Here is a 21,297-nt window from a genome sequence, read left to right as displayed (position 1 = left end):
GTGTCTGCTGGCCATTTGGATGTCTTTTTTGCAGAAATGTCTGTTCATGTCTTCTGCCCATTTCTTGATTGGATTATTTGTTCTTTGGGTGTTGAGTTTGATAAGTTCTTTATAGATTTTGGATACTAGCCCTTTATCTGATATGTCATTTGCAAATATCTTCTCCCATTCTGTCCAATTGTCTTTTGGTTTTGTTGACTATTTCCTTTGCTATGCAAAAGCTTTTTAACTTTTTTTTTTCAAGATTTTATTTATTTATTTGACAGAGAGAGACACAGAGAGAGAGGGAACACAAGCAGGGGGAGTGGGAGAGGGAGAAGCAGGCTTCTGGCAGAGCAGGGAGCCGGATGCGGGGCTCAATCCCAGGGCCCCGGGACCATGACCCGAGCCGAAGGCAGACGCCTAATGACTGAGCCACCCAGGCACCCCAAAAGCTTTTTATCTTGACGAAGTCCCAATAGTTCATTTTGCTTTTGTTTCCCTTGCCTTCAGGAACATGTCTAGTAAGAAGTTGCTGTGGCCAAAGTCAAAGAGGTTGCTGCCCATGTTCTCCTCTAGGATTTTGATGGATTCCTGTCTCACATTTAGGTCTCTCATCCATTTTTAATTTATCTTTGTGTATGGTGTAAGAAAGTGGTCCAGTTTCATTCTTTTGCATGTTGTTGTCCAATTTTCCCAACACCATTTGTTGAAGAGACTGTCTTTTTTCCATTGGATATTCTTTCCTGCTTTGTTGAAGATTAATTGACTATAGAGTTGAGGGTCCATTTCTGGGTTCTCTGTTCTGTCCATTGATCTTTGTGTCTGTTTTTGTGCTAGTACCATACTGTCTTGATGATGACAGCTTTGTAATAGAGCTTGAAGTCTGGGATTGTGATGCCTCCAGCTTTGGTTTTCTTTTTCAACATTTTCGCTTTTCAAGGTCTTTTGTGGTTCCCTACAAATTTTAGAATTGTTTGTTCTAGCTCTGTGAAAAATGCTGGTGTTATTCTGACAGAGATTGCAATGAATGTGTAGATTACTTCGGGTAGTATAGACATTTTAACAATATTTGTTTTTCCAATCCATGAGCATGGAATGTTTTTCTATTTCTTATGTCTTCCTCAATTTCTTTCATAAGTGTTCTATAGTTTTCAGAGTACAGATCTTTTATCTCTTTGGTTAGGTTTATTCCTAGGTATTTTATGGTTTTTGGTGCAATTGTAAATGGGATTGACTCCTTGATTTCTCTTTCTGCTGCTTCATTATTGGTGTATAGAAATGCAACAAACTTTTGTGCATTGATTTTATATCCTGCGACTTTGCTGAATTCTTGTATCAGTTCTAGCAATTTTTTGGTGGAGTCTTTCAGGTTTTCTACATAGAGTATCATGTCATCTATAAAGAGTGAAAGTTTGACTTCTTCCTTGCTGATTTGGATGCCTTTTATTTCTTTTTATTGTCTGTTTGCTGAGGCAAAGACTTCCAGTACTATGTTGAACAACAGTCCATCCTATTGTTCTTAATGTACACGGTAAAATATTAAATTAGGGTCAAATAAGCTCTAAGAATAAGCAGTAATTCATAGCTTGTTTTATTCAAGATATATAAAAATATGTACTCTCAGAAACAAATGTTTTGATAATATCCTTTAAAAGCATTAATTCACACAATTTACTGCCAAATTAATACAAATGTCCTGAAATAAACTGCAAGGATAAAAATAATAATTCATAGACACAGATATGGGTATATATAGGTACACATACACAGAGATTCTCAAGAGTCTCATTTCAAAGCTACAAAAATAAATTTTTGCATATTCAAAAGTTAAGAACAAAATATGATTTAAACTTTCTGTATACTATGATTTAGGATTATCAGTTTATATATTACACATATTTGTATACTACACATAAGGCATAGATAGTTTTCAATTATTTCTCAATTAACTGGGCATTTTGTGAAATTCCTTTGACAACAAGCTCCTTGAGGGCAGGAACTATGTTCTGTTTCACTCTGAGTTACCTCACACATGGCGTAGTATCTGGTATATAGTATGTATGCACTACATTTTCACTGAATGAATAAATAAACAGAAGTCTCCTCACTATAAAACCAAGTTCTGGGTCTCTAGAAGAGTCCCTAGAGCTTTTAAGGGAAATCAGGTGTATACTTTTAAACTGTATTCTACAAGCAAGAATTAAGTGTTTCTTTTTGTGGACAATCTAAATTTGAATATATGTTTATGCCCAAGGAAAACTGCTGCAGCTTTAGTTTACGAAGAAAAAAAAAAAAAGAAAATTTGCATTAAGTTACTAATTATACTTTAACTCCTCTTCCACTCTAGCTGAATTTTGGCAATGGATACTTTTCTTTCCCTCCACTATGTGCTGGCCCAAAGATTCTACTAAACCACTAAACTATAATTTACCAATGGTAATATATAGTATCTTTCTGACTTTCATTTATATAAGCCTAATTACAGGTATCTCAATAAATCATGTAACTATAAACCAAAAGATTCATCTTGCCTGTTTTGCTGTATAATTTTAAAGCAGATTTTTGGAGTTTAAGTAGTATGGAAGGACTTTGACTAAAGGCAGGCAGAACTAGTTCTCTTTTGCAGCTTCTTCCATTTGCCCAAATTCTTTACCTTAGCTGCCTAAGAGCAAGCAAGGACTTGTATCTTCATTTCTTTTTTGTACCATGGTCCTTAGCAGAGTGTTCTGCATGCAGTAAAAATGTAAATGCATGTTGACTTTATGAAATATATATAGCATAATCTACATAGAAGTTAAAATTATGGAAACTCAATGTCATTTCTATTTCCTTACTCCCCAAAATTTATACGTACTTAACTGTTAAATCTGATGCTCTTAAAACACTTTTATACCCATTGTAGCTGCTCAATCTCCAACACCAAATCCCTTACTTAGGACCCAGTCATTCTACATCTTTTTTCCAGCCTCCTTGGCTCTAATTTAATAAGGGCTGACTAAAAGGTAGAGATGACATAATAACTCACACAGTAACATCTATACTAACAACTACTCTATATTGAGTGCTTACAGTATGCATTCAATATGCTTATTGTATAGTCTGTCTTATGCACTTTGCAATTTAACTCATTTAATCCTCACAACAATCCTATAAGTAGGTATTAGCATCACAACTAAGATGAGAAAGCTGAGAATCAGATATTTTTTAACTTGCCTACAGTTACATTTAGGTAAATAAGTGAACATCTGAAACCAGGTGACTAAGTATGAAGCCTGTATTTTTATTAACCACACTATACTGTGTCATTATCAAAATATGAAGAAAATGACTCTGCCTTTTAACACTGAAATCAAACATCAAAATCCTGAATATAGGCTTAAAGGTTTTCCATTAATTTGTCCTACTCTGACCTGTCTTAACTGTCACCCTTGTTTTGCTTCTATATATTTGGTAAAATTATATACACCTAACTTGTTCTAAACATTACACTGACGAACCCTCCACTCTAAAAATACTAAAAGAATGCTAAGGTTTTAGAGAAAGCTTAAGTGTATTGAATAAATGATGTTGAAGAGGAGGATGCTAGTTATAATGATAAGAAACACAGTCTAAACAAGCTTTTAAAGTTTTATGATTTTGTCCTGTTTTGTCTCAAATCTATACATCTGAGGCTGACTCTGCTAAATTTAAAGATGCCTATCACGCCAAATCATGTGACAATTTAGTAACTCAAAACACATTTATGATTTACTGGTATAATGTAAGTTGGAATAAGGAGGAAGTGAACCTTGTTAGAAATATAACCAGATATCCCCTATTCTGTAATACAGGTTAATAAAAACACACACTTAAAAGCCTCAGACAAAAAGACCACCCAGAAGAAAGAGACTCCTAAGAAAGTGACCTCTCACTTAGCAGTCCAACAGATCCTGATAACAATTTGCAAATGCCTGAGAAGTACCTGTAAAACTTTAGCATTTGGTTGAAGAGGTTTAATGATCAGCTGCTTGCCTGCTGTGTAAAGAACCTTTTCTGAATCAGGGCCCCACGCTACTGAATATACTGGTGTTCCTGTAAAAAGGAAAAGAAAAAAAAAAAAAAAAACCCAAGAGATTTTCATTATTATGCCTTATAATAAGAGAGATAGTTAAGAGGATCAAAAAAGCAATGTGGGGTGTCATTTCATTTCCTTCTTATTCAATGGCCCTTTCAAATTGGAGCATAGCCTGATACTGAAACACAGACTGAATTAATACTGACCATTGAAAATCTACTAAAGCAACAGAAACACTGTTTTTAACTAATTTTGATCTTGCTTAGAAAATATGATGGGAACTTTTAGGAATTCAATATAGTATGCTATTGAAATATAGCATACATATAAATATATATATAATATACATATAGCATATATAAAATAAGTACACCTCATTATTTTAAGATATAAAGTATCAGAAAAGTCATGATTTATCATTTCCCACCAACAGCAATCAGTGCTTAAACTGACTCAATACATAAGTTGACTTAAATTTTCCATACAAAAATATACATGGTATATTTACCTTATTCATTAATTCCCATTCCTGAGGCTACTACAGGAAATACACCTACCACTCATCTGCTGCTTAAGCAGTTCTCTAATGGACAGAAATCACCCTACCCCAAAATGATCTATCCCTCCTATCTATGAATTTATAAATGACAAATTAAATATCAGATTAGGGGAAGTTCTGCTATCTATCAAGTGTGGCTTTGGCCTGAAAGCTAGGCTACGAAGGGTTCAGATATCCCATAACCAGGATGAAGTTGACTTAACACTTTCAGGGGAAAAGTACGTTTGACTTATGTACCATTCTATAAACTACTTTAAATTTCACACTGTTTTCAATTTCTTAGGATAGGAATGTATTTTTTAACTCAATGACTTTCTACATTATTTAATATCTTCTGGAAGGCTGTACTTTATTTGAACCTAGTTTTTAAAAAAATGAATATTATATCTATTGAAAGCATTAAATAATCTGTATTCCACTGTCTGACCCAGTTACCATCCATTAGGAAAGTGAATCAAGGTTATACAATTAATCTATGAAATATCAACCCATTTATATTTCTAAAACCGCTTTCAAAAATTGTCTAGAACTCCTAAGTCAGACTACTGTAGCAGTTGACTTTCTGTGAATGAATAAGACATTCTTAGTAAAATGAAATCTGAATCTGAGGATTTATGGGTAATCAATAAGATTTCATTGTTCATCTAAATGGGAAACCCAACTGGTGCTAATCAACAGGGAGTAATCAGTAATCAACAGGGAGTAAATTTCAGGAAGATAAAGGCTTGTGTTCGAGTGGCACCCTACTTCTTTCATGCCATTTTCTTCCCAATCAGAATATAATTCAGTTGTGAGCAAGTCTCAGCGGTTTAAGGGATTTAAAATTCTAGCTTACAACAGACCTAGTACAAAAAACCCCTGAAGCATGCCTTTCATGATTTAGGTTAGATATTATATTGGGTCTAAATATGCTATTCAATGACATCTAGGATTGTTCTGTATCAGAGGAACTCACAAATGGCCAACCTCATTCAGAAGGCACTTCTTCTGTTCTTGGTAAGTACATTATCTTGGAATATTCTCTGGAAGTAGCCAGGAGCTGACCTGGATTTCACAAGTAAATTGCCAAACAGGATACAACTCTAATAAACTCCCCAGAAAATGTAAATCAAAATTTCAGATATTTCAAATGTGGTTCTTGATGAGTACAGGAAGGGAATAGAGACTGAATGCTTTTTGATAGGGTGGTGGAGTTATAGGTATCTTCTTTATTTCCATTATTATAAGTTGTAATTATTGTGAAAAAAAGTAAATTAATATATTTTAATTAAAGACTATCAAATCATCATGAATACAATGAGTAAAATTACACTTTCCTGGGGTGTACATTAAAGGATGACAAACATCTACCCCCAAGGAAATAATTCAGTAAATACAACTCCCATTGAGTTATACAGGATGTGACTCTAGCCCTTTAGTTGTGGTAAAAGGCAGAGTTGGGGTATAGGATGAGGAGTTAGGGACGCTTTTGTCCTCTTTAACATTGAATTTGTGGCCTCATTAAGTCAGCTGTGCACCATTTCCTTGCTTATAAACCTTATAAATCTTCAGAATATTTATCTTCCCTGTTGGGACTTGGGAGTTTATTCATTTCTTGATTATAAAATATTTTTAAACCATAATAATGTTAAAAAAACAGATATAAGAACTTATAGTATAAAACAAAATAGGATTATAGAGGAAAAGTTAAGTAATTCCTTTGCTATAACATGTAGCTTTTAACTATGGGGTTATGAGAGATAAGATAAATAGCTAAGTCTCATTAGTTCAATCTTCCTAACCACTAATATTTAAAATGGATATAACATCAAGAACTAAGAGAAGTTTTCATTATATTCATCTCTTATATTTATAATAAAATGTTAAGTGTAAAACTACTGTGTATATGAATGTTTTCTTTTCCAAAAGGAGATATACTACACAACTTCCAATTTGGGTAGTTCTGATGAACATCATTACTGAATTGGAAAAATTAGCTTCATAAAGAAAATAATGATTTTTATTATGATGAAATCCATCCCACTTGCATTTCAAACAAACCTGTAATATTTAAAATATTTTTTTTAAAACATGCTTATTAAGCATTGAATTACTCTCAGTGCTACACTTCACTTTGCAACTCAGTATGAAAATAACAACTATAGCCTGCAGGTTAAACAAGTTTTCAACAAAAAGTTTAGCAAATTATGTGATGTTATTAATTCTAACACTAACCCAAAAAAATGGACAAAAAATAAAAGTAGTTTCATAATAATTAAATAATTTCTTGCCTTTTATATTGGGAATTTTTATTTATGTTCCATTTCAGTTAAGACATTCAAAAATATCTTGTTTTTCTGACTTTGTACACTAAGATCATGTGACCTTTTTGACATTTTTTAAGAAACCACATGCACCTGGGGTTGTGTTAAATGTCAGACCCTTATCTCTCTGTAAAACAAATTATCTAAATTCTTTCAACCTGTTGAAGGCATTTTAAACCACAGAAGAGGAGACAAAAATGTATTTCGATTGTTTTAAGGAAGTACATGGTCAAATATACCATGTTTTTCACACTCATACTAAAAAGTAGCCCCTAAAAATGTTTTTGCATGTTTTAAGAATGCTTTTGAAACAAACTCTTCACTATTACAATGAAGTATTAGCTATCTTTGCCTTGAATGCAATATAAGTCTACATTGGGTGAATATAAGTAAAGTACTTAGAGCAGAGTCTGATACTATACAATCACTATCTATTACCTACTACTACTAGAAATTACTTTGTAATGCAATAAGCAACCAGTTGTTTATTATGTTGTTCATGATAGTAGGAACTCAATTTTTTTTGGTTGACAAATCATAAAGAATTAAAAAACCAAGAATTATTTCCCTTTCATTCTATTTGTAGGGACATATATTAACAGTAAGCAATCAAGTGGGATTTATTCCACAAAAAAGCAACTCTGATTATATCTGTCACTCGGTTAGTAAAGAGAAAAAGCTTAAATGAATGCATTTGTATCGTTAGTTTCTATTCTCAGATACTTTTCCCTTGGGGATCACAACTTACCCTATAGCTTCACCTTTCACCTTTCTATAACTGACTCTCACATTAATATTTCAGCCTTTACCTCTGAACCCTAACACAATATTTCCACTTGCACCAAAGACTTCAGACTGTACACATTCAAAACTATCATCCCTCTACACATATCCCCTCATTTATTCTTCTCTCTGAATTCTTTACCTCTTACAGGATATTCATTCCTGTCAGTCACTAAGAACTATTCACTTTTTTTCAACTATCATCACTGTCTCTGTCCAAATCTCAATACACACTAGCATAGAACATTCCAATAACCTCCTTACTGGTCACCCCCATTTTTTTTCATTTTATTTTTTTGTTACTATTTTTAATTTTTTTGAGCGTATCTGACACTCAATATTACATTAGTTTCAGGTGTACAACACAGTAATTCCATTTCTCTATACACTATGCTATGTTCACCACAAGTGTAGCTGCCATCTGTCATTGTACAGCACTATTACAATATCATTACCTATATTCCCTGTGCTGTGCCTTGTATTCCTGTGACTCATTCATTCCGTAACTGGAAGCCTATATTTCCCACTCCCCTTCAACCATTTTGCCCATCCCCGTATCCCCTTTCCTCTAGCAACCATCAGTTTATTCTGTATATTTATAGGTCAGATTCTGCTTTTTGCTTATTCTTTTGTTTTGTTTTTAGATTCCACATATGAGTGAAATCATATGGTATTTGTCCTTCTCTGACTTACCTCACTTAACATAATACCCTCTGGGTCCATCCATGTTGTCTCACGTGAAATGACCTCATCCATTTTTTATGGCTGCCTAATATTCCATTGTACATTTTTACCACATTTTCTTTACCCATTCATCTACTGACGGATACTTAGGTTCCTTCTGTATCTTGACTATTGTAAACAATGCTGCAGTAAACAGGGATGCATATACCTTTCTGAATTAGTGTTTTCATTTTCTTTGGGTAAATACCCAGTAGTAGAATTACTGGATCATATGGTATTTCTGTTTTTAAGAGGAACCTCCATACTATTTTCCACAGTGGCTGTACTAACTTACATTCCACCATCAGTGCATGAGGATTCCTTGTTCTCCACATCTTCACACCACAACTTGTTGTTTTTTTCTTTTTTCTTTTAGCCATTCTGACAGGCAGTTTTGAATTGCATTTCCCTGATGGTCAGTGATGTTGAGATCTTTTCATGTGTCTATTGCTGGCCACCCCATTTAATCTATTTCTTTTAATTTATCCTACATATTACTGCTAAGTTTATGTTCCTAAGAAATAGTCTTTATCTCTTATTCTTCTGCTTATTTTTTTAAGGTTTGGTATGCTCATAGAATAAAATCAAAACCTCTTCATTTAGCATCCAACACTATCAATGTCTTGGTCCCTCTGGATATACAGCCTCATACAGCCTACCCTCTGGCCCAAGGGGTCTGCTCCCATTCACCTGATTTCCATGCCTTACGCTGTTTGCCCCTATGCCTTTGATCACCTAACTTCCTTCACAGCTCCACTCCATTGCCAACAAGCCCATTTCTTTCCCTAATTTCTTTATCCTTCAAAGCTCAATCTAAAGATATTCCAAGGGCATCTGGGTGGCTCAGTCAGTTGAGCATCCAACCCCTGGTTTCGGCTCAGGTCATGATCTCAGGGTTGTGAGATCAAGCCCCACATCAGGCTCTGTGCTGGGCGTGAAGTTTGCTTAAGATTCATTCTCTCCTTCTCCCTCTGCCCTTCCCTGAAACCCCCCCTAAAAGAAAAAAAAAAATTCCGGTATTTGCCAGGAAGCCTTTCTGATACTTTCTTTCCCCCCAAAGTGATAATCTCTGCTTTCCTGTCCTCTCACAGCACCTTATAATAACAAAAACATCCTGCCTATGCTACAGTTATTTACATTTCCAGTTCACCTCCTTTACTAAATTCATTATAGACAGGTTCCGTTTTTGTCATTCCATTCTTCCATTTGAATATAATGTGGGGGAAATGTCCTCAAAGGTTTGCAGTATTACTCTATTCCAATTTTAGCCTATAATTAAAATATACAACATAACACAATTTAGCCTATAATTAAAATACACAATGCTTAATTATAATTATCCCTGGTCCATATATTATGTTTCTCTAATAAGGATAAAGAACTCCTCAAAGGTCCCAGTAAGAATTGTTTTTAAACTAAATCAAATTTTTCAAAATAAAACCAACTGGGATTAATGCTTCTTCTGTATTAGAGGAGGTGATGACCATGACTTTTTCTATCTATATATCCATCTCCAATCATTAAGAAATGAATTAAGGGAGTGCTTCAAATATTAACCTCAGGAGATAACCACTACCAGGTATTTATGGTTACCCTTTGTTAAAATTTGGTTAATGGGTAGCTAAAGAAATGTAACTATTTTAACACTATCCTAAGAGTAAACGTGACTTAAAAATGAAATCTGGGGGCTCCTGGGTGGCTCAGTTGTTAAGCATCTGCCTTCGGCTCAGGTCATGATCCCAGGGTTCTGGGATCGAGCCCCACATCAGGCTCCTCGCTCTGCGGGGAGTCTGCTTCTCCCTCTCCTTCTGCCTGCTGTTTCCCCTACTTGTGTGCTCTCTCTCTCTCTCTGTCAAATAAATAAATAAAATATTAAAAAAAAATTTTTTTTAATGAAATCTGGACATTTGGAAGTCAGTTACCAGAGATGCTTCACAATATAACTTTATTATATATTTCTCAAGAATAGTCTGCTACCTGTCTTTGAAGATCAGCTGATACATGTTCAGTTCAACATGAAAACTGCTTTACTATTTCTAGGTAAAATCTAATTAGGAAAATAAATCTGCTGTACACACACAGAAGAAAAAATCATATGTAATCTAAATCCCGACAGGAATGACCACTGAACTGACTTTATGGGCACTTCTTTCCAATTAACATGGAAAACTGAGATGCTACTCTAAGCAGCTGCAGCTTACCAAGTTTTGGACCATCAGGGTATCTGTTCCCCTACATTAGTATGGATATCAAATGTAAAATACAATTTAGAAAGGATGATAATATTATGAGGTTATTAGGACTTTTAAAGTAAGGAGTTACTCCTAATGTTTCCATTACTATTATTTACTTAACTAGACACCCAATCCTATTCCAGATAGTATATGCTCGTAAGGATTCAGAATTATTTTAAAAAGAATCATCAGCCTTTAACTGCATTTATATAGACTCACTAAAAAAGAAAAAGCCCTTGAGTGTTTCTTATATTTCTTGGCTCAAATAATACAGTTACCATGGCCTATCAGGCAACATGGAAAGTAAGAGTATAAATAGAAATAAGAGATTTCTGCCTCAGTTGGTTAAGCATCCAACTCTTGATTTCAGCTCAGGTCATGATCTCCAGGACGTCAGATCAAGTCCTGCACTGGGCTCCCCACTCAGTGGAGTCTGCTTGGGATTCTCTCCTTCGCCCTCTCCCCTCCCCCGACAACTCATGTGCATTCTCTCTCTCTCTCTCTCAAATAAATAAATAAATAAAATCTTTAAAAAAATAAGAGATTTCAGACTTTGAACCTTACCTAAATCAGTCTTAGGAACTATAATAGTTTTTAAAGGGAACTATTAAGGTATCTTAATTGACTAATAAACGTACCTTGCTGAGCTAAAGTTGATCTCAGCATCCCAGTCTTTGACCAGATTTTTATTTGTCCATCTTCTCCAACTATAAAGAGAAAACATAATTGATATTTTTATCTATAGGAAATAAATTTAAACATTAAATTTGCATATAAAATCAGTATATCTATATTAACACATATTTAAAATTCAGGCACAATTTACTCATTAAATGACAGTGCTTCATAACTGTAAAATTTAATTGCAATTACTTTGAAAAAATTCTATCAGAGTAGCCTAACTTCCATGCCAAAAATTTTTCTTTTTTCCTTTAATCTTAGAAGACTTATGAGTATATTATTCAAATAATGCTTTCATTTTCACTGAAATCTCCATCCTAGAATTCTAAGACAAGTGCTTTCAGTGCAATAAGAAGAGTTGCAGGCAAACTCCAATGAGTTGGGGACTGAATGGAGTGAAGTAGTAGACTTTTCTTTGAACAGCTTGCCTAAAAGAAGAAAGAAAGAATTCTCTAGAGAGAATCATTTGTTAAAGGCAGGATTTTTATTTCATTCTTCTCAATTTTCAAGATGGATGACATGTGAACACATTTATATGCTGAAAAAGAAACCAATGGAAAAGGACAAATTGAAAAATAGGCAGGAGAGGAAACAACTCACTGAAAAAAGTCCTAAAGAAAGCCCAGGGGATAGGTAGGTAGTTTGATTACATATCCATAAACTTGTTGTTACTCTTCCTTTTGATAGGTGGAGCATAATTTCTCTCTTCTTTGGGCTATCCTTAGTGACTTGCTTCTAATAGAATATGGTAGAAATGATGGAGTATGACTTCCAAGGGTGGGTCATAAAATATATTGTAGCTACCATCTTTCTCTGTCTTGGATCACTCCCTTATGAGGCCTGCTGTTATGTTGTTAGAACATTTAAGCAGCCCTGGGCGCCTGGGTGGCTCAGTCGTTAAGCGTCTGCCTTCGGCTCAGGTCATGATCCCAAGGTCCTGGGATCGAGTCCCACATCGGGCTCCCTGCTCCGCAGGAGGCCTGCTTCTCCCTCTCCCACTCCCCCTGCTTGTGTTCCCTCTCTCGCTCTCTCTCTGTCAAATAAATAAATAAAATATTTAAAAAAAAAAAAAAAAAAAAAAGAACATTTAAGCAGCCCTATGAAGAAACCCGTGTGGTGGGGAACTAAGGCCTCCTGCCAATAGTCAGAGAGGAACTAAGACCTCTTGCCAAGAGCATATGAGTGAGCCATCTTGGAAGCAGAACCTCTAGCCCCAATCAAACCTTCACATGACTGCAGCCCTATCCAACATCTTGAGTCTGAGACAGAACCACCCAGCTAAATTAAATTATTCCCTGTCCCACAGAAACTATGAGATAATACATGTTTATTATCTTAAGCCATTACCTTTTGGGGTAATTTGTTAGACAACATTAGATAACTAATACCATAGATGAAGATGAAAATGCTTATGAGAATAGGGCAGGAGATGGGAGAGTGATGGAATGGGGGTAAAGGTCAGTTAAATATTTTGAATTTTAAAATTTTAAAGAATTACAACTTTTATTTACCCCATAATTGACCATTTCAAAAGCCTTGACAGAACATTCTCTGTAAGTCATATATGAAAACTAATAATTAATATGACATTCTGAATTATAACATTATCTAGCAGCCTAGTTCAATGCTGTGCCAATTATTTGCTCTTGGACAATGAAAGACACTATTACTAAAGAAAATATTCTGATTCCGTGAAAATCTTTCTTTAAAAAATTCATTTAAAATGTCATTTTTGCAGACAACTTACCTGTAACTAATGCTGTTCCTTCATAATTCCATCTTCCTGCAAGAACTGCTCCACAGTGAGCTTCTACACTTTTTTCCACTCTTCCTAACTTAGAAATCAGATGAAATTTACCTAAAAGAAATTATACTTGAGAAATCTATTTGAATTTAATCAATAAACATCTTTTGAACAGGTACCTACTACTAGACTAGTTAGCATAGTGGTAGGTACTGGAGACGTAAGGACAAGTAATATTCCTATTCAAATCATTGTTCCTACTCTCAAGGAAAAAACAAATCTATTGGAAAATAGGCACAAAAACAAAATTATAAAACCTTGAAACAAGTGGTGTAATAGAAGTATGTATATGATGCTATGATAGATCAGAGGGACAATAAAACTCCACTGGGATATGGTCAAAGGGGGCCAAGAGAAATGTCAAGAAAGCCTTCTAATTAAGCAGAGTTTTGTGGTCTTGCTTTATTTTTTTCTTTTTGCAGGCTATAGAAAAGCTGGAAAAGGTATAGAGGACAGGAACCAGGACAGTTAAATGGTGTTAAAACATAAACTGAGGCAGGGGCACCAGTGTGGCTCAGTCTGTTAAGTATCCAACTCTTGATTTCAGCTCAGGTCATGATCTCAGGATTGTAAGATCTGGCTACATGCTGGGCATGGAGCCTGTTAAGATTCTCCCTCTCTACCCCTCCTCCCCGCCTCTCTCATTAAAAAATAATAATAATAATAGATTCTCTCCTTCCCTCTGTCCCTCCCCTCTTCTCTCCCTCTCTAAAAATAAAAAATAAAAAAATAAACTGAGGCCTAACAAAAATTTTTAAGAGTTTATTTGAGCAAAAATCTTCCAAATGGGGAGCACTAAACCAAAAGTGGTAAAGAGTGTTTCACCAATAGTTGCTGAGGAAGAGACTTTTATAGAGAAAAGGTGGACGCAAAGGAAGGAAATTATTGATTGGCTATAGCCTAAGGCCTAGTTAGCTGTTTGTGATTTGTTATCCTTAGGTTTCAGTTTCAAAGACTTGAGGTGTTTACAGACTTAGATTTTGGTTTGCTCACGCTGGCTGAAGGCATTAGGGCCACTTCTGTTGAATGGCCTTGTTGTTTAATTAATTTAACAATTGATAATTCCAAATTTTAAAATACTTGCCTTATACGATTTTACCCTGTGCCAGGCACTAGGTAGACAAAAAGGAGCAGGCTACTTGATTGCTGTTCTCAAAAAGCTCACACATACATAGGTAAAAAGTACAACTTTTTAAAATTACAACTTTAAAGGACCTAAGCAAACTAAGAGATGTCAAGGGGACAAATCAACTGTGCAAAGAATAAGTGCTACAGAAAGCTGAGAAAAAGGGGCACCCAGGTGGCTCAGTCAGTGCCTTCAACTCAGGTCATGATCTCAGGGTCCTGGGATTGAGCCGCGCATTGGGCTCTCCCTGCTCAGCGGGGAGCCTGCTTCTCCCTCTGCCTGCCGCTCCCCCTGCTTGTGCTCTCTCTCCCTCTCTGACAAATAAATAAATAAATAAATAAATAAATAAATAAATAAAATCTTTTAAAAAAAGAAAGCTGAGAAAAGATCATGAAATAATGTGGGTTTGAATAATCATGAAATCTAGTAATACATAGCTCATAATAATTATTTTAATTAAGTACAGTGACATTAGAAACTTCCCCCAAATCTATCTATATCTATCTATCTTGCAGTAAAAAAGTCACGTGCCTAATCAAATTTTAACTCAGAGAAGTTACTTTGTTTGAATTCACTTTTAACTTAAGGCTTTTCAAGACCGTCTTAATATTAACAATTCATTAAAAATATATCTAAATCAGGGGCACCTGGGTGGCTCAGTTGGTTAAGTGTCTGCGTCCGGCTCAGGTCATGATCCCGGCATCCCGGGATCACGCCCCGTGACGGGCTCCCTGCTCAGTGTGGGGAGTATGCTTCTCCCGCTGCCTCCCCCTGCTCATGCTCTCGCTCTCTCTCAAATAAATGAATAAAATATTAAAAAATATACATGCTTGAGATGGTTTAAAACATTTCTCTGGAAAACTCTAATACAGATGGCTTTGAAACATTTAACACCTAGCACCTGTGGTTATTTCACTAACCATGTACCCATTCTTACCAACAAAGTCATTCCCTCTTTTTTACACAGTGAGCATTATTTGCAGCTCTGTTACAGCATTTTTTTATTGGGCTGTGATCTGTATCAGGGCAGGGGGCCACGTCTTAGTCATATTTTTATTTGCAATAGTGCTTTTACATAATCACATTTGTTAAACTTGACCAACTCAGTAACCATCTCCTAACTTAAAAAAAAAAAGACTATGCTGACATTCTTTTTTTCTCATTCCATCTAATAGCTTTCTTTTCTCATCGTTCATTTTCTAGGCCCTCTACAATAGGCTACGCTTTTCCTTCATCTAACTACCCACTAGCAGCAATTACTTTTCTCCATACCTTCCTTTTAACTTTATATTTATCGCTGGGTCATTTTTGAATGTAATAAGATTACTTTTAACTCAACTGTTATTCTCTTCATGAAACTAACTTGAAATTAATTGGGATATACTTTTTATGCATTGCTTTACAGAGAAAATGCAAGGGGGAACAAATCTCAAAAGAGGAAATTGTAAAGATGACATACAGTAAGTGGAAAGCTAATCCTGTGGCCATTGTTTACTTTATTGAGGTCTGTTCTCACTAAATGTTAGCATATTGCCTATCACAGAATACCCACATAATAAACAACTGTTGCATATAATGGATGAATCCATCACCAAAGAGATTAACCAAATAACTCTTAAACCAGAAATGAAGGATCCAGAAATTTCCTTTCAATCTATGCCATATTTGAGAAATTTTATATATTTAGTTCATTGATATTTCTTACCCTAAAATACCTAATACTGATTTTCTGACAAGTGCTAAAATTATTCTTGCTTCCTATGACCTCACACAAGACATATACTGAGACAACTAGGGTCGGCTCTTTGCATAGATTTGGCACTCAGTAAATCTTTGGACTTTGTATTTTGTCTGATTACAGATTACATGAATAGCACACCCAGAATAAACCATAAATATAAAATACTATATATCAAATATTTTTATTTTTTTATTAAAAACATTTTTTTTAAGTAGGCTCCACACCCAATATGGGGCTTGAACTCAGGACCCTGAGATCAAGAGTTGCAAGCTCAACCACCTGAGCCAGCCAGGTGCCCCCATATATCAAATATTTTTAAGCCCATAATTATCCATTTAACTATTTTGTTTCTTCTCTCCAAATTTTCTATAATCTTTTAAAAATGCAAGACCCAAACTAGAGATGAATTTATTTCTAATTATTTGCCAGGGGTGGGGTAGAGAAGAGAATATAATCAATATGGTTATATTAATATATTGATTTATTGAACAAAAAAGTGGATTTGGATAACAAACATGGATATTTAAATCCTAAGGTAGAAAATTAACCTTTTGTTCATTAAAGAAAAAAATAAACTTTTTAAAAAGAGGGAAATGTTATAAAAGAGAAGAAGAATAGAGGAAACATGAAAATTATATAAAACACATTTCTTAAAGTTAGAAATGCCTTAGGAAATGTCCATGGAAACATGAAAGGGTTTGGAATAGGGTGTTAAGAAAAAGGACACATGAGCGCTTTTGCATACTGCTGAATAGCAGAAATGATTTGGCAGATGGTTGCAAAAAGCCAGAGATCTATAACCAACCACCAACTTATGATAAAAGAAATGAACACACAAAATCTTTTTTTTTTTTTTAAGATTTTATTTATTTATTTGACAGAGAGAGACATAGCGAGAGAGGGAACACAAGCAGGGGGAGTGGGAGAGGGAGAAGCAGGCTTTCCTAGGAGCAGGGAGCCCGATGCAGGGCTCTATCCCAGGACCCTGGGATCATGACCTGAGCCAAAGGCAGACGCTAAACGACTGAGCCACCCAGGCGCCCCCACACAAAATCTTTTTAAAGTGTAATTTTTAAATAGACATATTAAGAAAATAAGGGAATTATCTTAAGATATCTAATACAATGTATTAAAAAAAATTCTTTCAGTAAATGTAATTTAAAGAGTATTTAACAGCTTTACAAAAGATTTTACACCAGAATTCCCCTAATGCATTTTATATAATTCAATTATTTTTTAAATGTAAATCTTAATACATTGTCAAATATCTCTTCTAAAAAGTAGCATACAGCTGCATGAAATATTCAAAAAGAAGTAGTAATGTTGGAGAGAATTATTGGTAAGACAAAACACTTGGCAAAAGTCTGCCTTATGTATTTAAGGACCTGCCACCAAATCTCAGGGATCTCTTTTGGAATGTTACCACTACACAGAAGAGGGAAGGGGTATGATGAAGGAACACTGGAAGAGTAATAAGAACAAACTCAAAAACTGTAACCCTTCCCTGCCAACATTGGGGAAGAAAAATCAAGAAAAGAAAGTTGGTGGCAACTAGAAAAGAGAAACTCCTGAGCAGTAAATTAAATTTTTAAGAAAAATTTTTTAAGAATTGGGTTAACATCATACAAAATGAAAAAGTCCTAGAGATCTGGTGTACAATATTGTGCTCATAGTTAACAATACTGCACTGTATATTTAAAAACTTGTTAACAGGGAAGATCTCATGTTATGTATTTTTTTAACCAGAATAGTATATATTTTAAGTATTGGGTTAACAAATAATATAGTTCTGATATATAAAATAACCTCAAATGTTTATCTGACAGAAAACCCCTTGACCACCTCCCATTGACAACTACTTTCTTTTTTCTTGAACATTTCTTTTTCATTTCTGGATGCTCTTTTCTATCTTATCCTTCCATTTCTTTTCTTTGATCTATCATGCTTTTCCCTCTCTTTCACAAGTTCCCAGATATTCCTCATCCTAGCTTAGATGAAAATACTAAACTACTCTGCTTTGGTTCTCACTTCTTTCCACATCTAGCTGTGGCATATAATGTTTTTGTTTTATTATACAGTAAACCTAAAAATAAAATTAAACGTTATAGTTTCTCAAGAGTCATAATATATTTATACTTATATATTTAAATAAATCTCACAAATTTATCTCTTAAATTACATTTTTACATTAAAATTTTTTCCCTCGCAGAAAGTGTTTTCTCTAAAACCAATTTGAAATAGAGACCCAAGCAATTATTCTTTAGTTGGGTGTAATTAAGTGATCTTAATTCAGAGAAACACTCAGACAACAGAAATTATCAAGACTAATTATATTTATTGTCCATATTCACCAGACACAACTCAATTCTTATATACTATTGCATTTAAAAAGGAAAAGGCAAGGGAAATATACAGTATGTCACCTTCTGTGTAATACAAAAAGTGAAATGAGAAAATATGCATGTATCATGTTTACTTTTGCCAAAAGAAACACAAGAAGGATAAACCAGAACCAAAGAGATTGTTTACCTACAGGGAGGAAACAGAAACAAGGCGTATGGGATCGGGTGGTAGGAGTAGTGACATTGCTCTGAGTATGCTTTTTTTAATATAGTTTTGTCTTTGTGGAAGCACCCATGTTAATGTTTTACATATTCAAAAAAATAATCAAATCAACAAGGATGGGGGAGAATGGAAACCTTAGTAGAAAACAAACACAAATAATACATTTAACTGTATTTTAAGTGCCTAACATAACAGTTAAGGAAGGGGGAAATGCAAGTAACTTTTGAACACAGGACTTTGACTCTATATATTCAGTATAAAGATAAAAACAAAAGTAAACAAATATTAAACTCTAGTTTTTTGCAGTAGTGTAGATTAGCCATTCTGAAACAACCTATGTGTACTGTAGAATTGAACAAGTGAGTAAACATATTGAAAATAATAATGGGAGCCAGGCTCCCTCACTATTTCCAAGTATGAAAAAAAGAAAGACTGGAATTAACCCTATAATGTTGAACTGGTGGCATCAAATGAACTCATGATTTTTAGTATGGAAAGAAAGGAAGGAGAAGAGGAAGAAGGAAAGAGCAGGAAAGAAAATGGAGGGAAGAAGGGCAGGAGAAAGAGAAAAAGAAACAGCTGTAGATACGTATGTTTTTAAATATACATTTATGGGGCGCCTGGGTGGCTCAGTTGTTAAGCGTCTGCTTTTGGCTCAGGTCGTGCTCCCGGGGTCCTGGGATCTGGATCCTGGGGTCGAGCCCCGCATCGGGCTCCCTGCTCGGCGGGAAGCCTGCTTCTCCCTCTCCCACTCCCCCTGCTTGTGTTCCTGCTCTTGCTATCTCTCTCTCTGTCAAATAAATAAATAAAATATTTAAATAAATAAATATACATTTATATTCCTATTTCTTAGCTCTCTGAAAGGATCTTGAAGCAAACACACCTCATTGAAATGAGCTTTGCTAGCACTCTCATCTTGTTTTTAAAATACCAGAAAGCACCAAGAAAAGAACAGGTCTCCTTGGAGAAATGGATGATTTGGGGGGCTGGGATTGGGAAAGTACAAGATAAGCCTCAAAGAGCTTGTGCCAGCAAAGAAGTACTCAAAAAATGATGAGAAAATACTACCCCACCCCCCAAAAAAATTCATTGGAGCTGGCTTGATGGGGCTCCACTGGCCAAATCTGGGACAATTTTCACAACAAAATCAAAAAATTACAGAAATAAAATAAAGAATCTATGAGTCTAATCTGACATAAGTAAACAAATAAATGGGTAGGAGCGGGGAGGCTCTTCTTTGCAGCAGAATACCAACTAATCAATATGGAAGGAATTATGGAATTAAAAAAAAAAATCACCATTCAGCAACCATCTGAGTAATAAATGATTCAGCCAAATATCAACAATAGATGCTAAAATAGTGGGTAGAAGTTTAAGGAGGAAAATAATATTTTTACAGAGTCTGAAAGTATCCATTCACAAATTATTTATTAAAAGGTAAAAACAAGGGCACCTGGGTGGCTCAGTCGTTAAGCATCTGCCTTTGGCTCAAGTCATGACCCCAGGGTCCTGGGATCAAGCCCGCATCGGGCTTCCTGCTCAGCAAGAAGCCTGCTTCTCCCTCTCCCACTCCCCCTGCTTGTGTTCCCTCTCTCGCTGTGTCTCTCTCTGTCAATATATAAATAAATAAAATCTTTAAAAATAAATAAATAATAAAAATAAATAAAAGGTAAAAATAGTAACTTCACAGATTACTTTAGTGAATACAACCTTTCAAAGTAATCAAAGTTAACATCACCAATAATGGGTCAAATCAGCATCATGAATCTCTCAATGTGATGCCCTAATTATTGTACACTGAAAAATGTGTACACTGAATCTAATTATGAGGAAGTATCAGACAAACACAAATTGAGGGACATTCTATAAAGGAAAAACAGATCTGTATTCTTCAAAACTGTTAAGATCATAAAAGAAAGGGCACCTGGGTGGCTCAGTTGGTTAAGATCATAAAAGAAAGACAGGAGACTCTAGATTAAAGGAGGTTAGAGAGATATGACAAAAGCAATATGTTATTCTGTACCAGAAAAAAACAAATTTCTATAAAAGATGTTATTAGGACAATTGTTAAAATTTGAGTATGAACTGTATATTCAACTTAACATCAATGTTAAATTTCCTGATTTTGATCAATGTATCATGGTTATGTAACAGAAAATCCTCATTCTTGGGAAATGCACTGAAGTATTTATGGTAAAAGGGGCATGTCGCACGTCTATAAATTACCCTTAAATACTTAGGGGAAAAAAAGCGTGTGTGTGTGTGTGTGTGTAGTGAAGTGGGGGAGAGAGGGATACAGCCAATGATAAAGTATATGGGACAAAATGTTAACAGGAAATGAATTTGGATAAAGGATATGCAGGAGTTATTTCTACAATTTTTACAACCTTTCTGCAAATGTGAAATTATATCAAAATTAAAAGTTGTTTTTTAAAAAGTCAACCCTTTGTTTTATCATCTGAGGTAAGGAAATTCTAGCTGTGGTTCACAGTCAATCTTCTAAGTCCAGCTACTTTCACACAATATCTCATTTAATCAAGATTCAGAAAAATAAGGTTAAAAAAAAACTATCGTAAGTTCTGTCTGTAAAAGAAGTAAAATCTGATTCAATACTTTGCCGTAACATCCCTTCCCTGTTTTGGTTACAAAAGCCCTCTTCTCTTTCTCTTTCCTTTTCCATGGTGGCCTGAGGCCTACTGTGTTCAGTCAGTGTCCCATTCCCTTGACTAAAGTGATTCTTTC

The 21,297-nt window shown here is 34.9% G+C and overlaps 2 protein-coding genes across 5 annotated transcripts in view; one reads left to right on the top strand and one right to left on the bottom strand.

Annotated features, from left to right (window-relative positions):
- IFT80 (intraflagellar transport 80) overlaps positions 1-21,297 on the bottom strand; it is a 120,310-nt gene that overhangs the window by 81,214 nt on the left and 17,799 nt on the right. For all 4 annotated transcript variants that reach the window (XM_032407323.1, XM_032407325.1, XM_032407326.1 and 1 more), the window contains 3 exons: positions 13,067-13,177; positions 11,277-11,345; positions 3,944-4,053 (listed from right to left, as the gene is read on the bottom strand). In XM_032407323.1, coding sequence (XP_032263214.1) covers positions 3,944-4,053; positions 11,277-11,345; positions 13,067-13,177 — 290 coding nt within the window. The remainder of the gene's footprint in view (positions 1-3,943; positions 4,054-11,276; positions 11,346-13,066; positions 13,178-21,297) is intronic.
- CUNH3orf80 (chromosome unknown C3orf80 homolog) overlaps positions 1-21,297 on the top strand; it is a 128,373-nt gene that overhangs the window by 106,223 nt on the left and 853 nt on the right. The gene's annotated exons all lie outside the window — the stretch shown is intronic.

This window comes from Phoca vitulina, unplaced genomic scaffold, assembly GCF_004348235.1.
Source record: "Phoca vitulina isolate PV1807 unplaced genomic scaffold, GSC_HSeal_1.0 scaffold8, whole genome shotgun sequence".
Taxonomy (NCBI): domain Eukaryota; kingdom Metazoa; phylum Chordata; class Mammalia; order Carnivora; family Phocidae; genus Phoca; species Phoca vitulina.
Note: the sequence above shows the minus strand (reverse complement) of the source record. Positions and strands in the feature narration are given on the sequence as shown.